Below are 21,980 nucleotides of genomic sequence, written 5' to 3' on the forward strand. Positions count from 1 at the left end.
AATCCGAAAGTTTTCGTCCTCACTAGAAACGTTGAGAACGCTGCTGCAGTGTGAGATGAATTTCTCTCTGTTAAAACAACTTCTACAAGATCCAAACGGTCAGATTGAATTCACTCGAAGTATGAACCTGCTTAAAAAAAATTTAACCCGATCCAACGGTAAATAAAGCGTCGGTGGCGGCCGGAAGTTGCTGAGCGAAACTTTTTCTCTTTGTATATGCTGACCATAATATCTCTATACGAAAAACTCTAAAGGTTAATATTGGATTGGGCCTCCACATAGGAAGTGAGCCCAACCTAACATAGAATACTGGATATAGTTTTTGAGAAAGAGTGAACCAATATAAAAAATTTGTGAGACTCTTTCTTTTCTTCCCAATGCACTATTTACAATTTACTATCTAGCCAATCACTTAATATGTTTATGTGCATGCGTCTTGCGTCTAATACATTATGAATCAAGCATCTAATAAATTGTGAACCAAACTTCTAATGTTTGTATTAGTTTTGTGATCATTGTGAAGTAATCATCAAATAAAAATTATAGAATAATCATGAGGTGTATTTTGTATTAATCGTCGAACAAAATTGAAGTGATCGTCTAGTACATTTTGTACCTTGATCGTCTAGTACATTTTGTACCTTGATCGTCTAGTGCATTTGTGTGTTCGCTGATGTGATTATTTCTTATCTGTGTTGTTTTTATCTACTGCCTGATATTCCAGTTAGTTGTTTATTTGAAAAGAACTTCAAATAAATTGGTAAGAGCAAGAGTCACCTTGTAATGGCTTAGTTTCTCTCCACAACTCTTCTCCAACTTTCAAAATTTTGTCATCAACCCTACCACGGCAAACAATTCAGCACTATAACTAAGTTAATAGTAAGGAGACTTCTGATATGAGAAATACAAAAATTAAATGTATATACAACTGGGGATTTTTATACGCTCACTATAACGAAGTTGTTACTTTTTTTCAGGATATGGATTGTAGAAAAGGTGGTTGCTAGTTTGGCTAGGAATGTGGGAGGGAAAAGAGGGTAACAAGCTCCAATGGTTGCTTTAGCAAAGAGGGAGAGATGCGACAAAAAGAAGACATTCCATCAAAACTAGTTCCTAGTGACAATGCAGGGCAGAGAACAACGACAATGAGGTAGAAATGGTGTTTTGATGGAGGTCCTTCCCAAAGAATCAATCTAGTTTTTTTTAACCTTTGTTATCTTTTATGCCTAAACTGCTTCTTCCTGCACCTCCATTACTTCTTCTGCCACCATAAATTTTGAAATTTCTAAAGTTAACTTTCAGTAAAAAGATAAAAATAAAAATAATATTTTACATTATGGATTACTTCTTCTTGGTTTACACTATTATTCTTAGTTTGTCATACCTTTGGCTTATATTTCTATTTTCTTTCCGCCATGATATTACCTTAGCCAACAAGTGAACGACCAATCCATGAATAAATTGCATCATCATCGTGACAATCTTGATAAGACATGGGAATGAAATTCCTGGACAAGACATTCCTAATAAAATGCCTATCACATGTGATTTTGGTTTGAAGACCACAACCAATATAATAAAGAGAGCCAAGAGACATTAATGGGGTGAAGGGAGATATTGGTGCAAACCAAAAAATCCTATCTAGAATTATCTAGAATCAAGCTTAGAATCACGGAAGCTCAAACATGCTTATTCTCTGCTTCCCGATTACTGTCCCATTCACTGCCTGAATTGCATCCTCCGCATTCTTTCTGTTACACACCCAGCATAAAGCATAGTTAACTAAAATTAATTAACATTGCTAAATATCCATTTTTTCATCCACTGGTCCATATCTGAGTTTTTATAGTTAATAAATTGTTAAGCAATGCTTCTTTAGAGTTGAAAAATACAATAATCACATCTTGGAGATGTTCTAAGGCAAAAGATAACATAGCACTAATTATGCTGGGAAGGGCAGTTAAAATCCAACACTATATGCACTGTCCTAAAAAACTTGATTAGATATATATCCTTGTATGATTTCAAAAGCATTAGAAGCTAGCATATTCGAAGATTTCTTACCCATCACAAGAATACACACGCCACTTCCCATTTCACGTGAAAACACCCACTTCACAGGAGGGGTGGGGGTTTCACTAACATGGAAGTTATAATCTATGTCATCATGTCAAGAGATACTACAAGAATAAAGTACCTGTCAGCAAATAGAACAAATCCACACCCTTTCCCCACTGGAATTTTCAGAGACAACCTCACCAAATTGCAAAAATGGTTCTGAGATCCTCCTCGCTGATGTCAGAATCAAGCCATACAACAAATATCTACAACAGAGACCAGTTACTACGATATGAACAAAGCAAGGTGGGACATCAAGACGATGAAAGACGTCAACAACGAAGCTAGGAATCTGAAATCAATGAACATTTGGAGGTTTCCAAAATTATTAAGGATTTGGAATCGATTGAAATCATTATAACCAAAGTTGCTACTGCATTTCTTTGCTAGGATCAAAATTGGATTCTGATGAGACCCTATTCAAAATACAATTAACAAAATGGTGTAATGTATATATGATATACTTTCCTTGGTGGAATGCTTTCTTCAGAACAAAAATTCACCTTGTGTGTGTCTTGACCTGTCACTAGCATAAGTTAATTACATCATATTGAAATCCAAATGTCACTTTCTCCACTCAAACATGCCAATACCGATTGCATAACTGATTAGAAGTTCTTGACTGTAGGTCTCTTGCAACAATAACACCAAGACAAAGGAGTGGTTAAGTTGGAGTAATGAACCAAGGGTCCGCCAAAATGAATAAGATGATTGAGGGGTTAATGGAATATATCAATCTTTATGGTAACAACAAGGAACTACGCTGTTAAAACACTTGTAATCTCTTGTAGTGATTACACTGCTTTTCTCAGGGTCAAACTTGTACTCCTCCATTAGTTTTAATGGCAATCTAGATTCAAGACCATCTTGCCATCACAATCAAGATCTCAATCGATTTGATTTGATTTGATTTTTGAATGAAGACTTCGGCTTCAGGTGTCTTCCACTTTCTTCTGTTTAAAGATCTTTGCTCCATTCCCAGTCTAGTTCTAGCCAAATTTAAAACTTCAACACAAAAATTCTTGACAATGATGGTATGCGAGTACCAACACAATATCCAAGTGGTTTCCATTCAAAAATTTATGCAAAAGTAAATCGAGAATGCATACCATTTTTTGTACTCAAGACACCTGATGTGAGTGATCTTATTGTCTAAGATCTTGATTGCAAGAATCTTAACTTATGTTTCAACTCTTTTCCACGTCATTTCTACAATGGGAATCAATGTTTTCTTCATCCATAAGAAATCATGAGACTAATATCATACAAAATAGAAGACTGAACTTCCATTAAAAGAGTTCCATCGTTTTAATTGAATGGAAAGATATTACCCATTTTTCCTACACATGGCTGCATACACACAGATGTTACACATGGCACAATAGTTTTAAATTTATTGTCTCATTTCAAATCATGGTTCAAATAATTTCACAAGAGTATGTTGTTCCCAACATTAGAGTCAGCAAGAAACTCGTAAATAACCTCAGTTTCAGATTCAGCATATGGACGGAGATTTTGCAACCAGCAACAGTTTACTGTAAAGTATTTAAAATAATCTTAGCTGTCTGCTACCAGTATGATTTTAAAGATTTAAAAAACAAAAATACCCGAGTCATATTATATGTGGTCTGGTTCAATCCAAAATTTCAGACTTTTTAATACAATCTAAATTAAGAACCCCGCATACCGTATAACCCAGCTACAAATTTAAAAATAATCACACAGTATAATCCATCCTACTTCAACACACAATTCAGCTAACCAAATCAGGAAGCCCCTTGAATTGCAGCAGCAGCAGGTTGCATGGCTAGATCCTGATTGTGTCACAGCAAACCCATGGCCTCCGTAACCCTCACCACCATAGTGGCCTCCATTGGAATCACTTCTCCACTGTGTGATCCCGAGGAATTAAATTAAAGATGCATTTCAATAAAGAAAGGTGAATATTAGAAATAGTATTTCTAACTTGAATAATGCGAGAATTCATTTTGGAGACCCCCAAATCCAAATATAGAATTAAAAGGTATAATGCCAAGAAGAGAATGTCACTCAACCAATTTCCCATTATAAAGCCACAGGTAAAATATATTAAACGATTAAGTGAAACAACGGACACAAACTTACATGCTTATTACCTGGACTGCAACACAAGAGAGGCGCACTGTCTGCTTTCCGATAACTGTCCCATTCAATGCCATTATTGCATATTCAGCATTCTTTCTGTTACACACCCAGCATAAAGCATAGTTAACTCACTAAGAACATCCACAATGCTACAACTCTAAGAAGGGTTGCATAATTGAAATTTGGTGGGTCCTGTGTGTCACCTTTACTTACAAGTCCTTAAGTCAATTTTTAACTAAAATTCAATTAACTAAATAACCATTTATTCATCCACTAGTCCATATCTGAGTTCTTTATAGTTAACAAATTGTTGAGCAATGCTTCTTTAGAGTTAAACAATAAAATAAACTCATATTGGAGATGTTCTAAGGCAAAAGATAACATAGCACTAATAATGCTGGCAAGGCAGTTAGAATCCAACATTAAATGCACTGTCCTCAGAAACTTGATTAGATAAATATCCTTGTATGATTTCAAAAGCATTAGAAGCTAGCATATTCGAGGATTTCTTACCAATCACAAGAATACACACACCACTTCCTATTTCACGTGACAACACCCACTTCAAAACACCCACTTCACGGGAGGGGCAGGGGTTTCACTAACATGGAAGTTATAATCTAAGTCATCATGTCAAGAGATACTGCAAGAATAAAGTACCTGTCAGCAAATTGAACAAATCCACACCCTTTTCCCACTGGAATTTTCAGAGACAACCTCACAAAATTGCAAAATTGGTTGTCTGAGATCCTCATCACTGATGTCAGAATCAAGCCCTACAACAAATATCTACAACAGAGACCAGTTACTAAGATATGAACAAAGCAAGGTGATTAACATGTACAAAAAAATACAAAATCAGACTCACAGTAGTGTTGTTTGAACCAGACTCACAGTAGTGTTGTCTGATATCCTCATCACTGATGTCAGAATCAAGCCCTACAACAAATATCTACAACAGAGACCAGTTATTAAGATATGAACAAAGCAAGGTGATTAAAATGTACAAAAAAATACAAAATCAGACTCACACTAGTGTTGTTTGAATCAAACTCACACTAGTGTTGTCTGAGATCCTCATCACTGATGGCAGAATCAAGCCCTACATTAAATATCTACAACAGAGACCAGTTACTAAGATATGAACAAAGCAAGGTGATTAACATGTACAAAAAAATACAAAATCAGACTCACAGTAGTGTTGTCTGATATCCTCATCACTGATGTCAGAATCAAGCCCTACAACAAATATCTACAACAGAGACCAGTTATTAAGATATGAACAAAGCAAGGTGATTAAAATGTACAAAAAAATACAAAATCAGACTCACAATAGTGTTGTTTGAATCAGACTCACAGTAGTGTTGTCTGAGATCCTCACCACTGATGTCAGAATCAAGCCCTACAACAAATATCTACAACAGAGACCAGTTACTAAGATATGAACAAAGCAAGGTGATTAACATGTACAAAAAAATACAAAATCAGACTCACAGTGGTGTTGTTTGAATCAGACTCACAGTAGTGTTGTCTGAGATCCTCATCACTGATGTCAGAATCAAGCCCTAAAACAAATATCTACAACAGAGACCAGTTACTAAGATATGAACAAAGCAAGGTGATTAACATGTACAAAAAAATACAAAATCAGACTCACAGTGGTGTTGTTTGAATGAGACTCACAGTAGTGTTGTCTGAGATCCTCATCACTGATGTCAGAATCAAGCCCTACAACAAATATCTACAACAGAGATCAGTTACTAAGATATGAACAAAGCAAGGTGATTAACATGTACAAAAAAATACAAAATCAGACTCACAGTGGTGTTGTTTGAATCAGACTCACAGTAGTGTTGTCTGAGATCCTCATCACTGATGTCAGAATCAAGCCCTAAAACAAATATCTACAACAGAGACCAGTTACTAAGATATGAACAAAGCAAGGTGATTAACATGTACAAAAAAATACAAAATCAGACTCACAGTGGTGTTGTTTGAATCAGACTCACAGTAGTGTTGTCTGAGATCCTCATCACTGATGTCAGAATCAAGCCCTACAACAAATATCTACAACAGAGATCAGTTACTAAGATATGAACAAAGCAAGGTGATTAACATGTACAAAAAAATACAAAATCAGACTCACACTAGTGTTGTTTGAATCAAACTCAGAGTAGTGTTGTCTGAGATCCTCATCACTGATGTCAGAATCAAGCCCTACAACAAATATCTACAACAGAGACCAGTTACTAAGATATGAACAAAGCAAGGTGATTAACATGTACAAAAAAATACAAAATCAGACTCACAGTAGTGTTGTCTGAGATCCTCATCACTGATGTCAGAATCAAGCCCTACAACAAATATCTACAACAGAGACCAGTTACTAAGATATGAACAAAGCAAGGTGATTAACATGTACAAAAAAATACAAAATCAGACTCACAGTAGTGTTGTTTGAATCAAACTCACAGTAGTGTTGTCTGAGATCCTCATCACAGAAGGCAGAATCAAGCCCTAAAACAAATATCTACAACAGAGACCAGTTACTAAGATATGAACAAAGCAAGGTGATTAACATGTACAAAAAAATACAAAATCAGACTCACAGTAGTGTTTTTTGAATCAGACTCACAGTAGTGTTTTTTGAATCAGACTCACAGTAGTGTTGTCTGAATCAGACTCACAGTAGTGTTGTCTGAGATCCTCATCACTGATGTCAGAATCAAGCCCTACAACAAATATCTACAACAGAGACCTGTTACTAAGATATGAACAAAGCAAGGTGATTAACATGTACAAAAAAATACAAAATCAGACTCACACTAGTGTTCTTTGAATCAGACTCACAGTAGTGTTGTCTGAGATCCTCATCACTGATGTCAGAATCAAGCCCTACAACAAATATCTACAACAGAGATCAGTTACTAAGATATGAACAAAGCAAGGTGATTAACATGTACAAAAAAATACAAAATCAGACTCACAGTAGTGTTTTTTGAATCAGACTCACAGTAGTGTTGTCTGAATCAGACTCACAGTAGTGTTGTCTGAATCAGACTCACAGTAGTGTTGTCTGAGATCCTCATCACTGATGTCAGAATCAAGCCCTACAACAAATATCTACAACAGAGACCAGTTACTAAGATATGAACAAAGCAAGGTGATTAACATGTACAAAAAAATACAAAATCAGACTCACAGTAGTGTTGTTTGAATCAAACTCACAGTAGTGTTGTCTGAGATCCTCATCACAGATGGCAGAATCAAGCCCTAAAACAAATATCTACAACAGAGACCAGTTACTAAGATATGAACAAAGCAAGGTGATTAACATGTACAAAAAAATACAAAATCAGACTCACAGTAGTGTTTTTTGAATCAGACTCACAGTAGTGTTGTCTGAATCAGACTCACAGTAGTGTTGTCTGAGATCCTCATCACTGATGTCAGAATCAAGCCCTACAACAAATATCTACAACAGAGACCAGTTACTAAGATATGAACAAAGCAAGGTGATTAACATGTACAAAAAAATACAAAATCAGACTCACAGTGGTGTTGTTTGAATCAGACTCAGAGTAGTGTTGTCTGAGATCCTCATCACTGATGTCAGAATCAAGTCCTACAACAAATATCTACAACAGAGACCAGTTACTAAGATATGAACAAAGCAAGGTGATTAACATGTACAAAAAAATACAAAATCAGACTCACAGTAGTGTTGTTTGAATCAAACTCACAGTAGTGTTGTCTGAGATCCTCATCACTGATGGCAGAAGCAAGCCCTAAAACAAATATCTACAACAGAGACCAGTTACTAAGATATGAACAAAGCAAGGTGATTAACATGTACAAAAAAATACAAAATCAGACTCACAGTAGTGTTGTCTGAGATCCTCATCACTGATGGCAGAAGCAAGCCCTAAAACAAATATCTACAACAGAGACCAGTTACTAAGATATGAACAAAGCAAGGTGATTAACATGTACAAAAAAATACAAAATCAGACTCACAGTAGTGTTGTCTGAGATCCTCATCACTGATGTCAGAATCAAGCCCTACAACAAATATCTACAACAGAGACCAGTTACTAAGATATGAACAAAGCAAGGTGATTAACATGTACAAAAAAATACAAAATCAGACTCACAGTAGTGTTGTTTGAACCAGACTCACAGTAGTGTTGTCTGAAATCCTCATCACTGATGTCAGAATCAAGCCCTACAACAAATATCTACAACAGAGACCTGTTACTAAGATATGAACAAAGCAAGGTCATTAACATGTACAAAAAAATACAAAATCAGACTCACACTAGTGTTCTTTGAATCAGACTCACAGTAGTGTTGTCTGAGATCCTCATCACTAATGTCAGAATCAAGCCCTACAACAAATATCTACCACAGAGACCAGTTACTAAGATATGAACAAAGCAAGGTGATTAACATGTACAAAAAAATACAAAATCAGACTCACAGTAGTGTTGTTTGAATCTCCTTTAGGTTGGGAACCTTGGGCCACAGCACCATTAGCCGAGTAGTGTCCACTAGCCAAGACCACAGCTAGTTAAAGAAATAAAATATCAGAGTCTGAAGTTTCTAATAGGAAGCGCCATAAATTATATACTTCATTCCAGTGAGAACCTTCTTCTGGTGTTATAAACATAAACAGCAAGCCTTGCAATATATACATTTTAAAGCAATGAACAGTGAATATCTACACATTGAAATTCAAAGAAAAATTGACATGTGTAGAAACAACAGACTTGTTATTTAGAATTAGCTAATATATAAAATGAAATAAGTAAGGGAAATATAAACAGAGAACCAAAGAATAAACAAATCTTAAATAAGCAACGGTCAATGACATCTGTTAGAAGTTATGATTACTGGTAGCACAAAAGCACATATACAACATATGATTACTCACACAATTAAGCACATTACTCACAACTTATTCATCATATATGTTAACGTACAATAACCAGTTAAGGATGGAAGTGTTCAAAACAAATAACCAATGATGATTAAACCCAAAAAATGCATAGGCTGGAGAAAAAAGACCTAACATGTAAAACTGAACGAGGAAATTTAAATTTGGGGTTTCCCTACAATATAAAAAAAAATATAGTTGAATTGAGATGCAAATAGAAAATGGGAAGACCAATTTTCCAAATCATGAATCGAATTGTATCATGTATGGTAAATTCATGAGCAATAATAAAACATTATTTCAAAATAAATTTAACATAAAGAAACATATACATAGTGAAGTTAAATAGTCAACCAACAAAGTGACAGTTTCAAAATAATTTTTATTTTATTTCCCAGAATATTTTGTTTTCCAGAATATCTTGATTAGAAAATATCTTTGTTTAAATTCAAAAATAAAACTTGATTATAATGAATCTAATTTTTTTTTCTTTATATTTTTTATCAAAAGAGATCAGAAAGTCTAATAGATAACTTATGGCCCAAACTGAAAAAAAAATGAGACTGGATGGTGTTTGTCTTGGACCTAAAGCATAAAAGTTCCTAAAATAAAAAACGACTTCTGCCGTTTAACTTTATGGTCATTTCCCTTCTTGACCTACTAGCAGCAAATGCAGATTGAGTGGAACAAGAGGCTGCATATCTGCAGTGCTGTGTGATTTGCCCTCACTACAGGCCAATTTTTTTGCAAAAATTTTATCTGAGAAAATGGGCTACGACCTGGTGCAATGCAATGACCTTTGGACGTTGGCAACCAGGTGCAATGCAATTGCCCTTGGACAGCAAGGCATCCCTGCTGCCAAAGAATCAGAGCTATTGGTGTGCAGGCTGAAGTTCATTTGAGATTCACACAATTCAAGTGCAATTCAAACACTGTCAATTTCAATGATGTTTATAAGGAGGTTGATGGTTTCAGGTACCAGAAAATATAGTTGAAGATGTTTGAACGCTTGGACTCTTTAGTTGAAGAGATTAGAAAACAAAATTTTGTTGAACTTGTGAACCACAACAGTAGCAACTATGTTTTGGCAGGTAAAGATGTATAATTATAATTTGTTTTTTACTTTACTACTCATTAAGTTAATTTATGTTAGTTTCAAGTAAATATTTACAGAACAAGAGGAACAATTTCTTTTGGACACTACCTTACAATGTGTGGATTTGATATTAGAAGACATTGATAAAATTCCAAGAGTAAAAAGGGCCTAGGAAGAGGGTTATTTTTCATATCAGCTTCACCTACAAACATTTCCTGGCCCATAACACAATCAGGAAATTTACTAACAAGATGGAATTGGTCAGAAAGAAATGGAATGACAAGGCTTGCCACAACATTCCATTCACTAGCTATATGCAATTCCATTCTGATAGGCCAAGTTCTGCAGTAGGCACCTAAAGTTCTGCATCCTATAGTTATTTTTAGAATGTGACAATTACAATGTTATGTATATTGTTAACTCCACAGTTCCAATACACTCATTTAGTTTAGATAACTTTTTCTGACACTAAAGTAGTGTGCGTGAGCGAAAACCTACAGTTTGCAAGAACCCTCTACATAAACCATAAGTTGTCAATGTAAAAGTCAGAGGCTAAAAGTATAAACAAATCAGACTATAAAATTTCACGAATGCCTCTCATCAATTTTGAACTTTACTAATTACCTGACAACAAATATTTAATTTATTCTTCAAAAAGTTCACATCATAAACAATAACATTGTCTGGGCAAGATCAAGAAAGAAAAGCACTGTGTCCCAGCAACAATAAAATTCAGACCAAAAACTTACAGTTAAAAGAAATCCATTAAAAAGCTAAGAGTGCATGGAGCTTTAACTAACTATACCTTAAGAAGCATGCACACAAAGGCGCAACAAAATTTGAAGCGCCCCATGGCCTTGTTTGGGGTATTAATAAAATGTGACGAAATATCAACTTATACTTCCTTTTCCTTGGTTGGAATAAAATTATTGCTATGTTATCTTAGAAAGTAGGTTTTAAGACTCACTTAACCTCATAAAACAAACTTAGGTAAAACCCACTTATACAATATATTTTTGTTATATTTCTAGTCAATATGATATTTTCAATACATTCCCGCATGCAGAGGACTAGATATTTCGAGTTTGGGAATGAATATTTGTGAGTGGTCTAGAACAGCCCAGTAGCGACTAGCATAATAGGATCAATAGCCCTTGCTAGGATAGGTTCCATAATAATCTAGAAATTAGACTTTAAACTTAATTCAAACTTACAAAACCAAATTTGTAAGGCAAATTTTGTACTCACTTCTATAGTATAATTTGGTCATATCTCTAGTTAATGTGGAATCTCCAACAAGTTTCATTTTGTTCTAAAATGTCTACTAAACATTATCTATCTACTAGTCAAGGTTGGGTACACTACGTGATGCATCTCTAACATAAGCACAACTCTAACACCTTCGAAAGTGACACCAAATTAGTTGTACATTTAAAATGTAAAAAACGAGTTGTTACATGAGGCAGTCCAGTCAAACCCTAAACCCTAAACCCTAAACCCTAAACCCTAAACCCTAAACCCTAAACCCTAAACCCTAAACCCTAAACCCTAAACCCTAAACCCTAAACCCTAAACCCTAAACCCTAAACCAGGCATACTCTTCCGAAAACAAAGTTCCCTCTTCAAAAATCAGGGTGCTATCAAAGGACTCACAAGCATATGTACCTAGCTTACTCTTTTTTTTCCATTGATTGAAACATGGGGAACAATGAATATTCAACAGAAAACGACACAGGACAAAAGAAACTTATATAGTAATTAAAATTGGTCACTGTCTTTCCTTACTCTGGAAAAACTAAACTGTTATGATTCTGGTCAGGAAACAACCATTCTCCCGGTTTATCATCAGGGAAATGCACTTCAACATGAGGTCCATCAACATCAACCAAAGCTTGCTTTCGTGCTTAGTTTTAGCATGAGAGACAGCTTTAGAAACAATGTTTGCAACCACATGGAGCACATGAATGTATGATTTGGCTAAGTCACATCATTCCAGAGCCAGAGAGGAAAGGCAGCCCACAGATTTAATTACTATGTAATAACTGATCACATATGGTTAAAGATATGAAATAAATTGTCATTCACCATCCATTTGGATTTTAACCTTTGTAAAAGCAACAACATCTATGGATTTTAGAGCGATAACTCCTGCAGATTTTGAAGAAAACCATATTGATTCAGGAACCATCATAAAACTATAGTTAAGTGTGATTGAAGAAATTAAATATTGACTAAAGAGATTAAAGAATTTTTCTTTTATCTCAGCATAGACAGCAAGTGGTCCGGGCATCCACATGTTTAGTTACTGGATCCTTCTTCGTCAAGATTGACTGATAGAACTACCAACACCAGAACCTGATTCATAAACCCCACCAATGCCTGGACCATCATAGGCTCCATAGCCCTCAACACCACGTCCATATGCGTCTAACCCATCGCCACCATAACAAGCAACAAGGCCAACCTTGCATAGTAGCACAAACATTGTTTCCCCTAAAATATCGGCACCACTGACTTTACCCAAAGACCCTAAAGTCACTTTTCTTGACTGTATCAAAGCCAAATGTGGGACGCACACCCCATTCTTAACCCGTTAATTTCAATAGACAAAAAGAAAACCCCATAGAGAGAATCCTAAAAAGAAAAAGAGATTTCGCGAACGAGACGAAAAAGAGAAAGACAAAAAACAAAGAGAGGCACCTGAAAACAAGGCTTCGATGACATCAAGACGATCAAAGACGTCAAAAACGAACTTAGGAAACTGAAATCAGTGAAAATTTGGAGGTTTCCAAAATCAATAAGCATTTGAAATCGATTGAAAATTTAGGGATTTGGAAATCGTTGGAATAAGGAACTTTTTTCCCCAAATGAGACTTTTGCCAAAAATTCCCCAACCGGATCGATTGCACTTTATTTCCGACATTGGCACTCTTTCATGTGCCTCGTGAGAGTTCGGTTCTTCGGAGACCGAATCTCCACCTTCATTTTCGATCACCGGCGACGCATATCACTACCGGAATTCGGGTTCCGAGGCAAAAGTTTTTTGCTTTTCTTTAGGCACTGAAATTCCGCTTCCATGTCCCAATTCTTGGAGGAGTTTTTCTTTTAAATACAGGGGCCAGAGGAAAAACGGAAAAAAACTATTAACTTAATTTAATTAAAATTTTATTTAGTTTTGGAGATAGAAGGAAATAAAAGATGATGCAAGAAGAAATATAATTGGTGATAAAAATATATGTGAATATTTATTAATGTACATTGAATTGAATTTTGGAAGTATTTAAAAATGCAACAGAAAGTATATAATGAGTGAATATATAAAGTGTAATTTTTATATTTATATCGAAGAAAGAAATTTAAAATAATTTATTAAAATGTTAGGTTAAAATTTAATTGGTTTGTAAGAAGGAATTAAAGGATGAAAAAATGTTTTGTAATATTTCTTTTTGTAAAGTAATATAGAAATATTTTTTTTGTTATTATAATAGTTTGTATAAGAATTGAATGAAAGTTTTAAGAAATTTCTTTTGATTGAAGTGGTTTAAATAAAATAAAATAAAACATTAATCTCTGTGTAAAAATTACGTAATTTGATATTTTTTGTTGTTATGTGTATGACCATAAATTAGATGTTAATGTTAACTTTAATAATATCAATAATAGAAGTATAAATAATAATTAATAATATTCATTTAGCATAGTTTTTAAGAAATTTTTGAGTTGTTTAAGAATGTTTGAAGTTATTATTAAAATATAGTGAATAATTAATAATGATTTTAGGGTTAAAGTTATAATTTTGAAGATGTGAAGTTAAAAAAATCGGAATTACAATGGAAATATTTTTTTAGTATAAAATGGTTTAAAAATATTAAGTAAATTCTAATAAGAAATTGTAATAATATTAGAAAAAAAAATTATATAAAGAAAAAATAAAAAGATGTAATATGTACTTACTCTAATTAAAGAACTATGTTTAGACAGTTATTGATAATTAAGTTATTTTCTAATTATTATAAATCTTTGATTTAAACAAATAATTTAAAGAACTATGTTTAGACAGTTATTGATAATTAAGTTCTTTTCTTTATTTAGATTTGTTGGTTAGATAGCTTAATTACAATCAAACTTTGATTCAGATAGCTTAATTACAATCAATCTTTGATTCAGTTTAAGAGATAGAATATAAATATTTCACGAATATATTTTGAAACTAATGAGATAGTAAATACATCAATAAATGTTATTTCACTGAAAATTCAAAATAGTAAATACATCAATAATTGTTATTTCACTGAAAATTCTATTGAATTTGATTGATGTTTTAATTTAAATTACTGATAAGATTCTATTAAATTTGATTGATGTTTAAATTAAGTTTAAAATTTATGTAAAATTAAGAAATGATAATTTTAGAAAAGTCAATGAAAAATTTTGTGATAAATAAATTTGAAAATCAACCTTCATTCTTAATTGCTTTTAATCATCTTTTATATTTTCCCATTCACAATCACAAATTCTCTTTAGTTTATTATTATTACTAATTTTTATTGCTTATGAACATTATTCTACCGAAACTGCTATTGAATTCGTTAAGAGACTTGGATGATCTTTTAAATTATCTACGCTAAAATCTTTTAAATTTGATTGTTATCAGAGACACTAGTAAATATTTCTTCATAAGTATCTTTTAAAATAAAAACCATGTGATATATATATATATATATATATATATATATATTAAAATAAAGTATATGTAAGTGCTTATAACCTCTTGTAGTGATTACACTACTCTTCTCTTGTAGTAAATGGAGCATGAATGTTGTTTTCTCTTGTTGTGTGTGATCTTATTGTCTAAGATAGTTACCATATCTTGTGCAAGAATCTCAACTTAGGATTTTACTCTTTTCCTCGTCATCTTCTACAATGGAATCAATGTTTTCTTCATCCATAAGAAATCATGACACTAATATCATACAAAATACAACACTAAACTTCCATTAAAAAAGTTCCATCCTACGCAAGGCTGCTGCATATACACAGATGTTACATATGGGAAGTGTATGTTGTTCGCATCAATATAAATAACCTGTTTCAGATCAAACTATGCACGGAGATTTTGCAAGCAGTAACAGTTTACTGTGAAGTATTTAAAATAATCTTAGTTGTCTGCTACCAATATGTTTTTGAAGAACATTTAAAAAAACAAAAATACCCGAGTCATATTATATATGGTCGGGTTCAATCCAAAATTTCAGACTTTTTAATACAATCTTAATTAAGAACCTCGCATATAACCCAGCTACAAATTTAAAAATAATACTACAGTTTAATGGCAAGCAATAAACTCCATCCTACAAAACCACACAATTCTGCTAACCCTGTCAGGAAGCACCTTGAATTGCAGCAGCAGCAGGTTGCATGGCTAGATCCTGATTCTGTCTCACAGCAAATCCATGGCCTCCATAACCCCCCTGCCCACCATAGTGCCCTCCATTCGAATCACTTCTCCACTGTGTGATCCCAAGGAATTCAATTAGAGATGCATTTCAATGATGAAAGGTGAATATTAGAAATAGTATTTCTCCCTTGAATAATGTGAGAATTCATTTTGGAGAGTATAATTGAATTGAAGAGTATAATGCTAAAAGGAGAAATGCCACTCAAACAATTTTCCCATTATATAGAAGATTAAGTGAAACAATGGACACAAACTTACATGCTTATTTCCTGGACTGCGACCCCAAGAAAGGCGCACTGTCTGCTTCCCAATTACTGTCCCATTCAATGCCTGAATTGCATCCTCAGCATTCTTTCTGTTACACACCCAGCATAAAGCATAGTTAACTCACTAAGAACATCCACAATGCTACAACTCTAAGAAGGGTTGCATAATTGAAATTTGGTGGGTCCTGTGTGTCACCTTTGTGTACAAGACCTTATGTCAATTTTTAACTAAAAAAGGTCCTTCAATTAACATTGTTTAATAATCATCTATTCATCCACTAGTCCATATCTGAGTTATTTACAGTTAAGAAATTGTTAAGCAGTGCTTCTTTAGAGTTAAACAATACAATAAACCCATCTTGGAGATGTTCTGATTATGCAAGATAACACAGCCTAATTATGCTGGCAAGGGCAGTCAGAATCCAACATTATATGCACTTATCCTCAGAAACTTGATTAGATATATCCTTGTATGATTTCAAAAGCATTAGAAGCTAGCATATTCGAGGATTTCTTACCCATCACAAGAATACACACGCCACTTCCCATTTCACGTGAAAACACCCACTTCACAGGAGGGGCAGGGGTTTCACTAACATGGAAGTTATAATCTAAGTCATCATGTCAAGAGATACTACAAGAATAAAGTACCTGTCAGCAAATTGAACAAATCCACACCCTTTCCCCACGGGAATTTTCACAGAGACAACCTCACCAAATTGCAAAAATGGTTGTCTGAGATCCTCATCACTGATGTCAGAATCAAGCCCTCCAACAAATATCTACAACAGAGACCAGCTACTAAGATATGAACAAAACAAGGTGATTAACATGTACAAAACATTATAAAACCATACTCACAGTAGTGTTGTTTGAATCTCCTTCAGATTGGGAACCTTGGGCCACAGCACCATTAGCCGAGTGCCCTCCACCAGCTAATACGACAGCTAGTTAAGAAATAAAATATCAGAGTCTGAAGTTTCTAATAGGAAGCGCCATAAATGATATACTTCATTCCAGTGAGAACATTCTTCTGGTGTTATAAACATACACAGCAAGACTTGGCAATATATGCATTTTAAAGCAATGAACAGTGAATATCACATTGAGATTTCAAAGATAAATTGAAGTGTGCGAGAAACAACAGACTTGTTATTTAGAATTAGCTAATATATAAAATGAAATAGGTAAGGGAAACATAAACAGAGAACCAAAGAATAAACAAATCTGAAATATGCAACTGTCAACGACAACTGTTAGAAGTTATGATTACTGGTAGCACTAAAGCACATATACAACATGTGATTACTCATACAATTAAGCACATTACTTACAAATTATTCATCATATATGTTCATTTACAATAACCAGTTAAGGATGGAAAAGTGTACAAAACCAATAACAACCAATGATGATGAAACCCAAGAATGCATAGGCTGGAGAAAAAAGACAACTTGTAAAACTGAACAAGGAAATTAAATTTTGGGGTTTCGCTTCAGACAATATAAAAAAACATAGTTGAATTGAGATGCAAATAGAAATTGGGAAGACCCATTTTCCGAATCATGAATCGAATTGTATCATGTATGGTAAATTCATGACCAATAATTAAACATAATTCCAAAAGAATATAACATAAAGAAAAAAAAATATATATATATATATATTGATTAGAAAATAGTCATAGTGTGAAGTTAAATAGTCAACCAACAAAGTGACAGTTTTAAAATATTTTTTATTTTATTTTCCAGAATATCTTTATTAGAAAATATCTTTGTTTAAATTAAAAAATAAAACTTGATTATAATGAATCTAAATTTTACTCTTTTTTTCTTTATATTTCGATTAAAAGAGATCAGAAAGTCCAATAGATAACTTATGGCCCAAACTGAAAAAAAAAAAAATGAGACTGGATGGTGTTTGTTTTGGACCTAAAACATAAAAGTTCCTAAAATAAAAAATGACTTTTGCCGTTTAACTTTAGGGTTTTGGTCATTTCCCTTCTTGACCTACTAGCAGCATATGCATATCTGCAGTGCTGTATGATTTGCCCTCACTAGAGGCCAATTTTTTAGCAAAATTTTTATCTGAGAAAATGGCCTACGACCAGGTGCAATGCAATGACCTTTGGACAACAAGGCGTTGGCATACGACCAGGTGCAATGCAATGATCTTTGGACCGCATGGCGTTGGCCGACGACCAGGTGCAATGCAATGATCTTTGGACCGCAAGGTGTCACAACCAGCTCTTGCTGCCAAAGAATCAAAGCTATTGGTGTGCAAGATGCAGTTCGTTTGAGATTCACACAATTCAAGGGCATTTCAAACACAGTCAATACAAACCAAGATTTGTATTGCCAAAATGATGAATTGCATCGGATTGTAAGTGTCTTCTGATCAAAGCCCAAAAAATAGAGGTATATGCAGAAGAAAATAAAGTGAGACTGAGTAAATTGTTAACTGAACATTAAAATAGCATGTTAAAATAAAGAGTGAATTACACTTATCACCCTGATTTGTAATGTCTTTCAAACAATTACTGAAGGTTAAATTCTCACAAAATTTTAACTGTGATTAATGTAATTTACTGTAAAAGAAAACTGCGTCACAAGCATGCAGAATAAGAATTATAAATAACAAACCTTGGGAAGAATATTGTTGTTGATAGCCATAAGTTTTCTTCGGAGTTGCAACACCTATTCTCATAGGCCTACTAGAACAATAAACGCCATTCATTTCAGTCATTGCCCTCGTTCTCTCATTTTCATCGCCAAACCTAACAAAACCATAACCTTTTGAACGACCAGTATTAGAATCAATGACAACTTTTGCTCCCTTAATAGACGAAAATCTGCCCGCAAAAGTCTCTTGCAACATAGCATCAGTAACATCAATGGCCAAGTCCCCCACAAATATCGAGAGATCAGAAGTAGCATCCGAAGATCGCCTATCCCCGGCACTGAATGTGGCCCAATTCAGACGAAATGCCTGATCTGTGTTTGGCATCATGGTGCCATTATAGTTCTGCAAAACTTTCTCAGCCGTCGGACGTGTATAGAACTCTACAAATCCATATCCCTCAGACTGACCAGTTTGCTTATTCCGAATGACCTTGGCCGACAGAACCTGCACATATGGAAACATAATCAAAAAGCCTTGCTAAGCAAAGCACTAACTCAGACCCATGTCACACTAATAGGGTAGCTCAAAGGCAAACAGATTCACACTTCACAAACAAATTGCAATGGCTGCTTCCCAACTAGGGATCTTCAAGATGCAAATGTTTAAAAAAAAAGACTTGAATGTTAGAGTAAAGGACGAGTTTTAGCAGCCACTATTTCCAGTGTTAGAATAAAGAGATCTTGAATGTATTAATTCGACAGAAACTTAGGTCAACAGAACCAAACCCTCAATCATGGGACCACGTAGGCTGCCAACAGTACAACCTCCATGGATTCGCAATCCCAAGAACTGAAACCGAAGGATAAATCATCTCATACAACAACTTCCTCCCAAACAAACGGAATCACACACAAGACACAAGATCAGGAAACATAAAGTAAAACTACGAACGCAGGCAACTAAATCAACCTGTTTAAAAAGAAGTTCACGAATGATTCAACAATCAGAAGCTAACTTCCAGCTACAAATCAAGCTTATTCAGAGGTATGAGAAACAAAGAAGTGCAGGTGAAGGAACCACGTTATGGAAAAGAAGTGAATGAATTGGATGGTACCTCGCCGGTGTGAGCAAAGCAGTTGTGGAGGTAGTTCTCGTCCATCCAATGGTGGAGGTCGCCGAGCCAGATGGTCCTGATCTCGTCGGAGGAGGCGACGGGGGAAGCGGCGGGCTGTTTGTGGTGGTGGTGGTGGGAGGGAGGGGGCGGCGGCGGGGGGTAATGAGGGTGAACATAGGGCATGTAATGCTGCGGGTACATCATCATCTGCTGCTGCATCATGGCCATGGCGGTTGCCGGGTACTGCATAGCCATCCATTGGTGCTGGTACTGATGCGGCTGCTGCGGCCACTGCTGCTGCTGCTGCTGCTGACCCTGCTGCTGACTGAGATCGCCGTTGGTGGTGGGTTGAGCCATGAGTAGGTATTGGAAGTTTCTTTCCCTCTCTCACTCCGTTCTTCCCACCTCGTGAGAGCAGAGAAGAGAACGATAGGACCTGGTCCAAGCGAGTGCGGAGATGCCAAGACCAGGCAACACACAAAGAGAGAAAGAGAAAGAGAAAGAGAAGAGACCAAATTGTAGGGTTGCTCTTTTATAAAGGAACACACTTAGCCACCACTGCAACCCAACACAACACAACACCCTCTCTGTGTCGACACAACAACAACAAATGGGTTGGGTTGGGTTTGGTTTGGTTCGGTTCGGATCTCACTCGGGGGCAAAACCGTAAAATCCAAACCCTCGCTTCCAACTTCGCAAATGCAACCTCCTTAGCCGTCCGTGATTTTCTCTCCTGATCTGGGCCCCACTCCTCGCATCAACGGCTCTCCTTCCCTCCCACTTGTCTCAACCCTTCCACTTCACTCATTATTTTTTTTATTTTTTTAAAAAAAATGTAATTTAAGTGTTTTCATGAAGAAAAATGATTTTTTTACATTCCATTTTTCTTTTGCTCCAAATTACATCTTTAGATTTCTTATGTGATAGAGGTATTTTTGTAAAATAATAGACATAAAATGGATGTAATTTGGAGTATTGAGTGTGAAATTATTACTACTCTTTCCTGAATTATCCAAGGCTAAAAATTCCAATTATTTTTTCTATCAAAAATTTAAATATAATTTTTTATCCATCAAAATCTCACAAAGAAATTAATTAAAAAAACTCAATCTTTCATAAGAAACAAATATAAAAAAAGTAAACAAATTTGCATTGGAATTATTTAAGTAAGAAAGTAATTATGCAATTTGCTACTTTAAATTGGATTTTGAATGAATTCTTGGACCTTATCACCCCATGTGCGTGCATACATTTAAGACTCTAGAGTCGGTTTCTTTTTCAACACTTTTTTTTTAATAAACTAAAGGATGCCGGAAAATATTTCTTAAATTATTCGTTTTTCTTACACAAATTTCTCTCAAAATAAAAAAAAGAAAAAATAGTGAGTAAGATAATCTCTTTGGAGAAGTGGTTGAATGAACGGGGTCAACCACGGAGGAAGTGGATTCTACTCTAATAATACTAAGATAAAGACAAAGGAAATTCATTATTTTAATTGTAAATTGTATTTTAATGTACATTAAAGACAATATAGAGTGGAGAACATGATATAAATGTATCATAACGTAATTTTTCTGTTTAATTCATTTTTTTTATTTTTTTTTATCAGCAATATCTGTTTAATTCATTGTTCATATTAATACACAACGCAAGCAATTTTAGAGGTGAAACACGATATTTTACTAGCAACAAATATCTTTGAACTTTATGGGAATAAGGTTTAATTAAATAGATATTTATATTTCTCAGTTATAATAAATTATCAACTAATTATTATATTGTATATCATCTAATAAAAAATCATAATTCAATTGTCATTTCGTGATTATAATTAAAAAAATCTTAAATTCTAATTGACTTTTTATTAATTTGTGAATCCAATTCACTTGTTATCTAATTCAACACATAATTTCACTTCTCTCTGTCATATACACAACACTTGACGTCGTTGAATGAGACTTAACATAAAAGATCCAATTTGGATACTTTTAAAAAAATATAGAGACCAAATTGATTTTTTTAAAAATCATGGTAATAAATTAAATATTGATCCTAATTATAGAAACCAATAAGTTAATTATACTTTATTTATTTTAAAAGTTTAGGATATACTCGAATGAATTTTATTTTACATTTTTTTTACATGTATCACAATATAATTAATAATGAATTTTAAGTAAAAATGTAATTAGAATACACTTATTAAATGCTCTTAACACAATCATCTAGTTATATATTATGGCTGT

At 34.2% G+C, this 21,980-nt stretch overlaps 2 protein-coding genes and 1 non-coding gene across 4 annotated transcripts; all 3 read right to left on the bottom strand.

The window, feature by feature from the left end:
* Positions 1–7,143: 7,143 nt before the first annotated feature.
* Positions 7,144–13,346, bottom strand: LOC137808770 (uncharacterized). Of its 2 annotated transcripts, XM_068610041.1 has the most exons (11): positions 12,975–13,102; positions 12,379–12,422; positions 8,723–8,808; positions 8,560–8,643; positions 8,397–8,480; positions 8,260–8,317; positions 7,960–8,043; positions 7,797–7,880; positions 7,634–7,717; positions 7,445–7,528; positions 7,144–7,365 (listed from the first exon to the last, which is right to left on the bottom strand). In XM_068610041.1, exons 6-11 carry the CDS (start codon positions 8,281–8,283, stop codon positions 7,252–7,254), a joined length of 474 nt encoding a protein of 157 aa, XP_068466142.1. In that variant the 5' UTR covers positions 8,284–8,317; positions 8,397–8,480; positions 8,560–8,643; positions 8,723–8,808; positions 12,379–12,422; positions 12,975–13,102; the 3' UTR covers positions 7,144–7,251. The 2 variants fall into 2 exon arrangements, with proteins under 2 accessions (XP_068466142.1, XP_068466143.1); XM_068610042.1 differs by lacking the exons at positions 7,797–7,880; positions 7,960–8,043; positions 8,260–8,317; positions 8,397–8,480; positions 8,560–8,643 and having other exon boundaries at positions 12,379–13,346.
* LOC137808844 (small nucleolar RNA snoR127) lies at positions 12,085–12,270 on the bottom strand. The gene has a single exon (XR_011080743.1). It is a non-coding gene; the product is annotated as a small nucleolar RNA snoR127 (small nucleolar RNA).
* Positions 13,347–15,388: 2,042 nt separating the features above from the next.
* Positions 15,389–20,543, bottom strand: LOC137808771 (polyadenylate-binding protein RBP47-like). The gene is made up of 6 exons (XM_068610043.1): positions 19,735–20,543; positions 18,641–19,124; positions 16,860–16,945; positions 16,650–16,780; positions 15,991–16,087; positions 15,389–15,784 (listed from the first exon to the last, which is right to left on the bottom strand). The coding sequence occupies exons 1-6, from the start codon at positions 20,089–20,091 to the stop codon at positions 15,656–15,658; spliced, it is 1,284 nt and encodes a 427-aa protein (XP_068466144.1). The 5' UTR covers positions 20,092–20,543; the 3' UTR covers positions 15,389–15,655.
* Between the last annotated feature and the right edge of the window lie 1,437 nt (positions 20,544–21,980).

Source organism: Phaseolus vulgaris, chromosome 3 (genome assembly GCF_000499845.2).
Source record: "Phaseolus vulgaris cultivar G19833 chromosome 3, P. vulgaris v2.0, whole genome shotgun sequence".
Classification (NCBI taxonomy): domain Eukaryota; kingdom Viridiplantae; phylum Streptophyta; class Magnoliopsida; order Fabales; family Fabaceae; genus Phaseolus; species Phaseolus vulgaris.

Excerpts from the sequence above, each read along its gene's own strand:
- LOC137808770 (XM_068610041.1), bottom strand. The coding sequence starts at position 8,283 with ATGAGGATCTCAGACAACACTACT. Across the intron at positions 7,718-7,796 it reads CTGATTCAAACAACACCACT|ATATTTGTTGTAGGGCTTGA; the intron begins GTGAGTCTGATT and ends TCTCTGTTGTAG. Across the intron at positions 7,366-7,444 it reads TTGATTCAAACAACACTACT|ATATTTGTTGTAGGGCTTGA; the intron begins GTGAGTCTGATT and ends TCTCTGTTGTAG.
- LOC137808771 (XM_068610043.1), bottom strand. The coding sequence starts at position 20,091 with ATGGCTCAACCCACCACCAACGGCGATCTCAGTCAGCAGCAGGGTCAG. Across the intron at positions 16,946-18,640 it reads ACAACAATATTCTTCCCAAG|CTGTCGTATTAGCTGGTGGA; the intron begins GTTTGTTATTTA and ends TTTCTTAACTAG. Across the intron at positions 16,088-16,649 it reads TTTGTTCAATTTGCTGACAG|AAAGAATGCTGAGGATGCAA; the intron begins GTACTTTATTCT and ends GGTGTGTAACAG.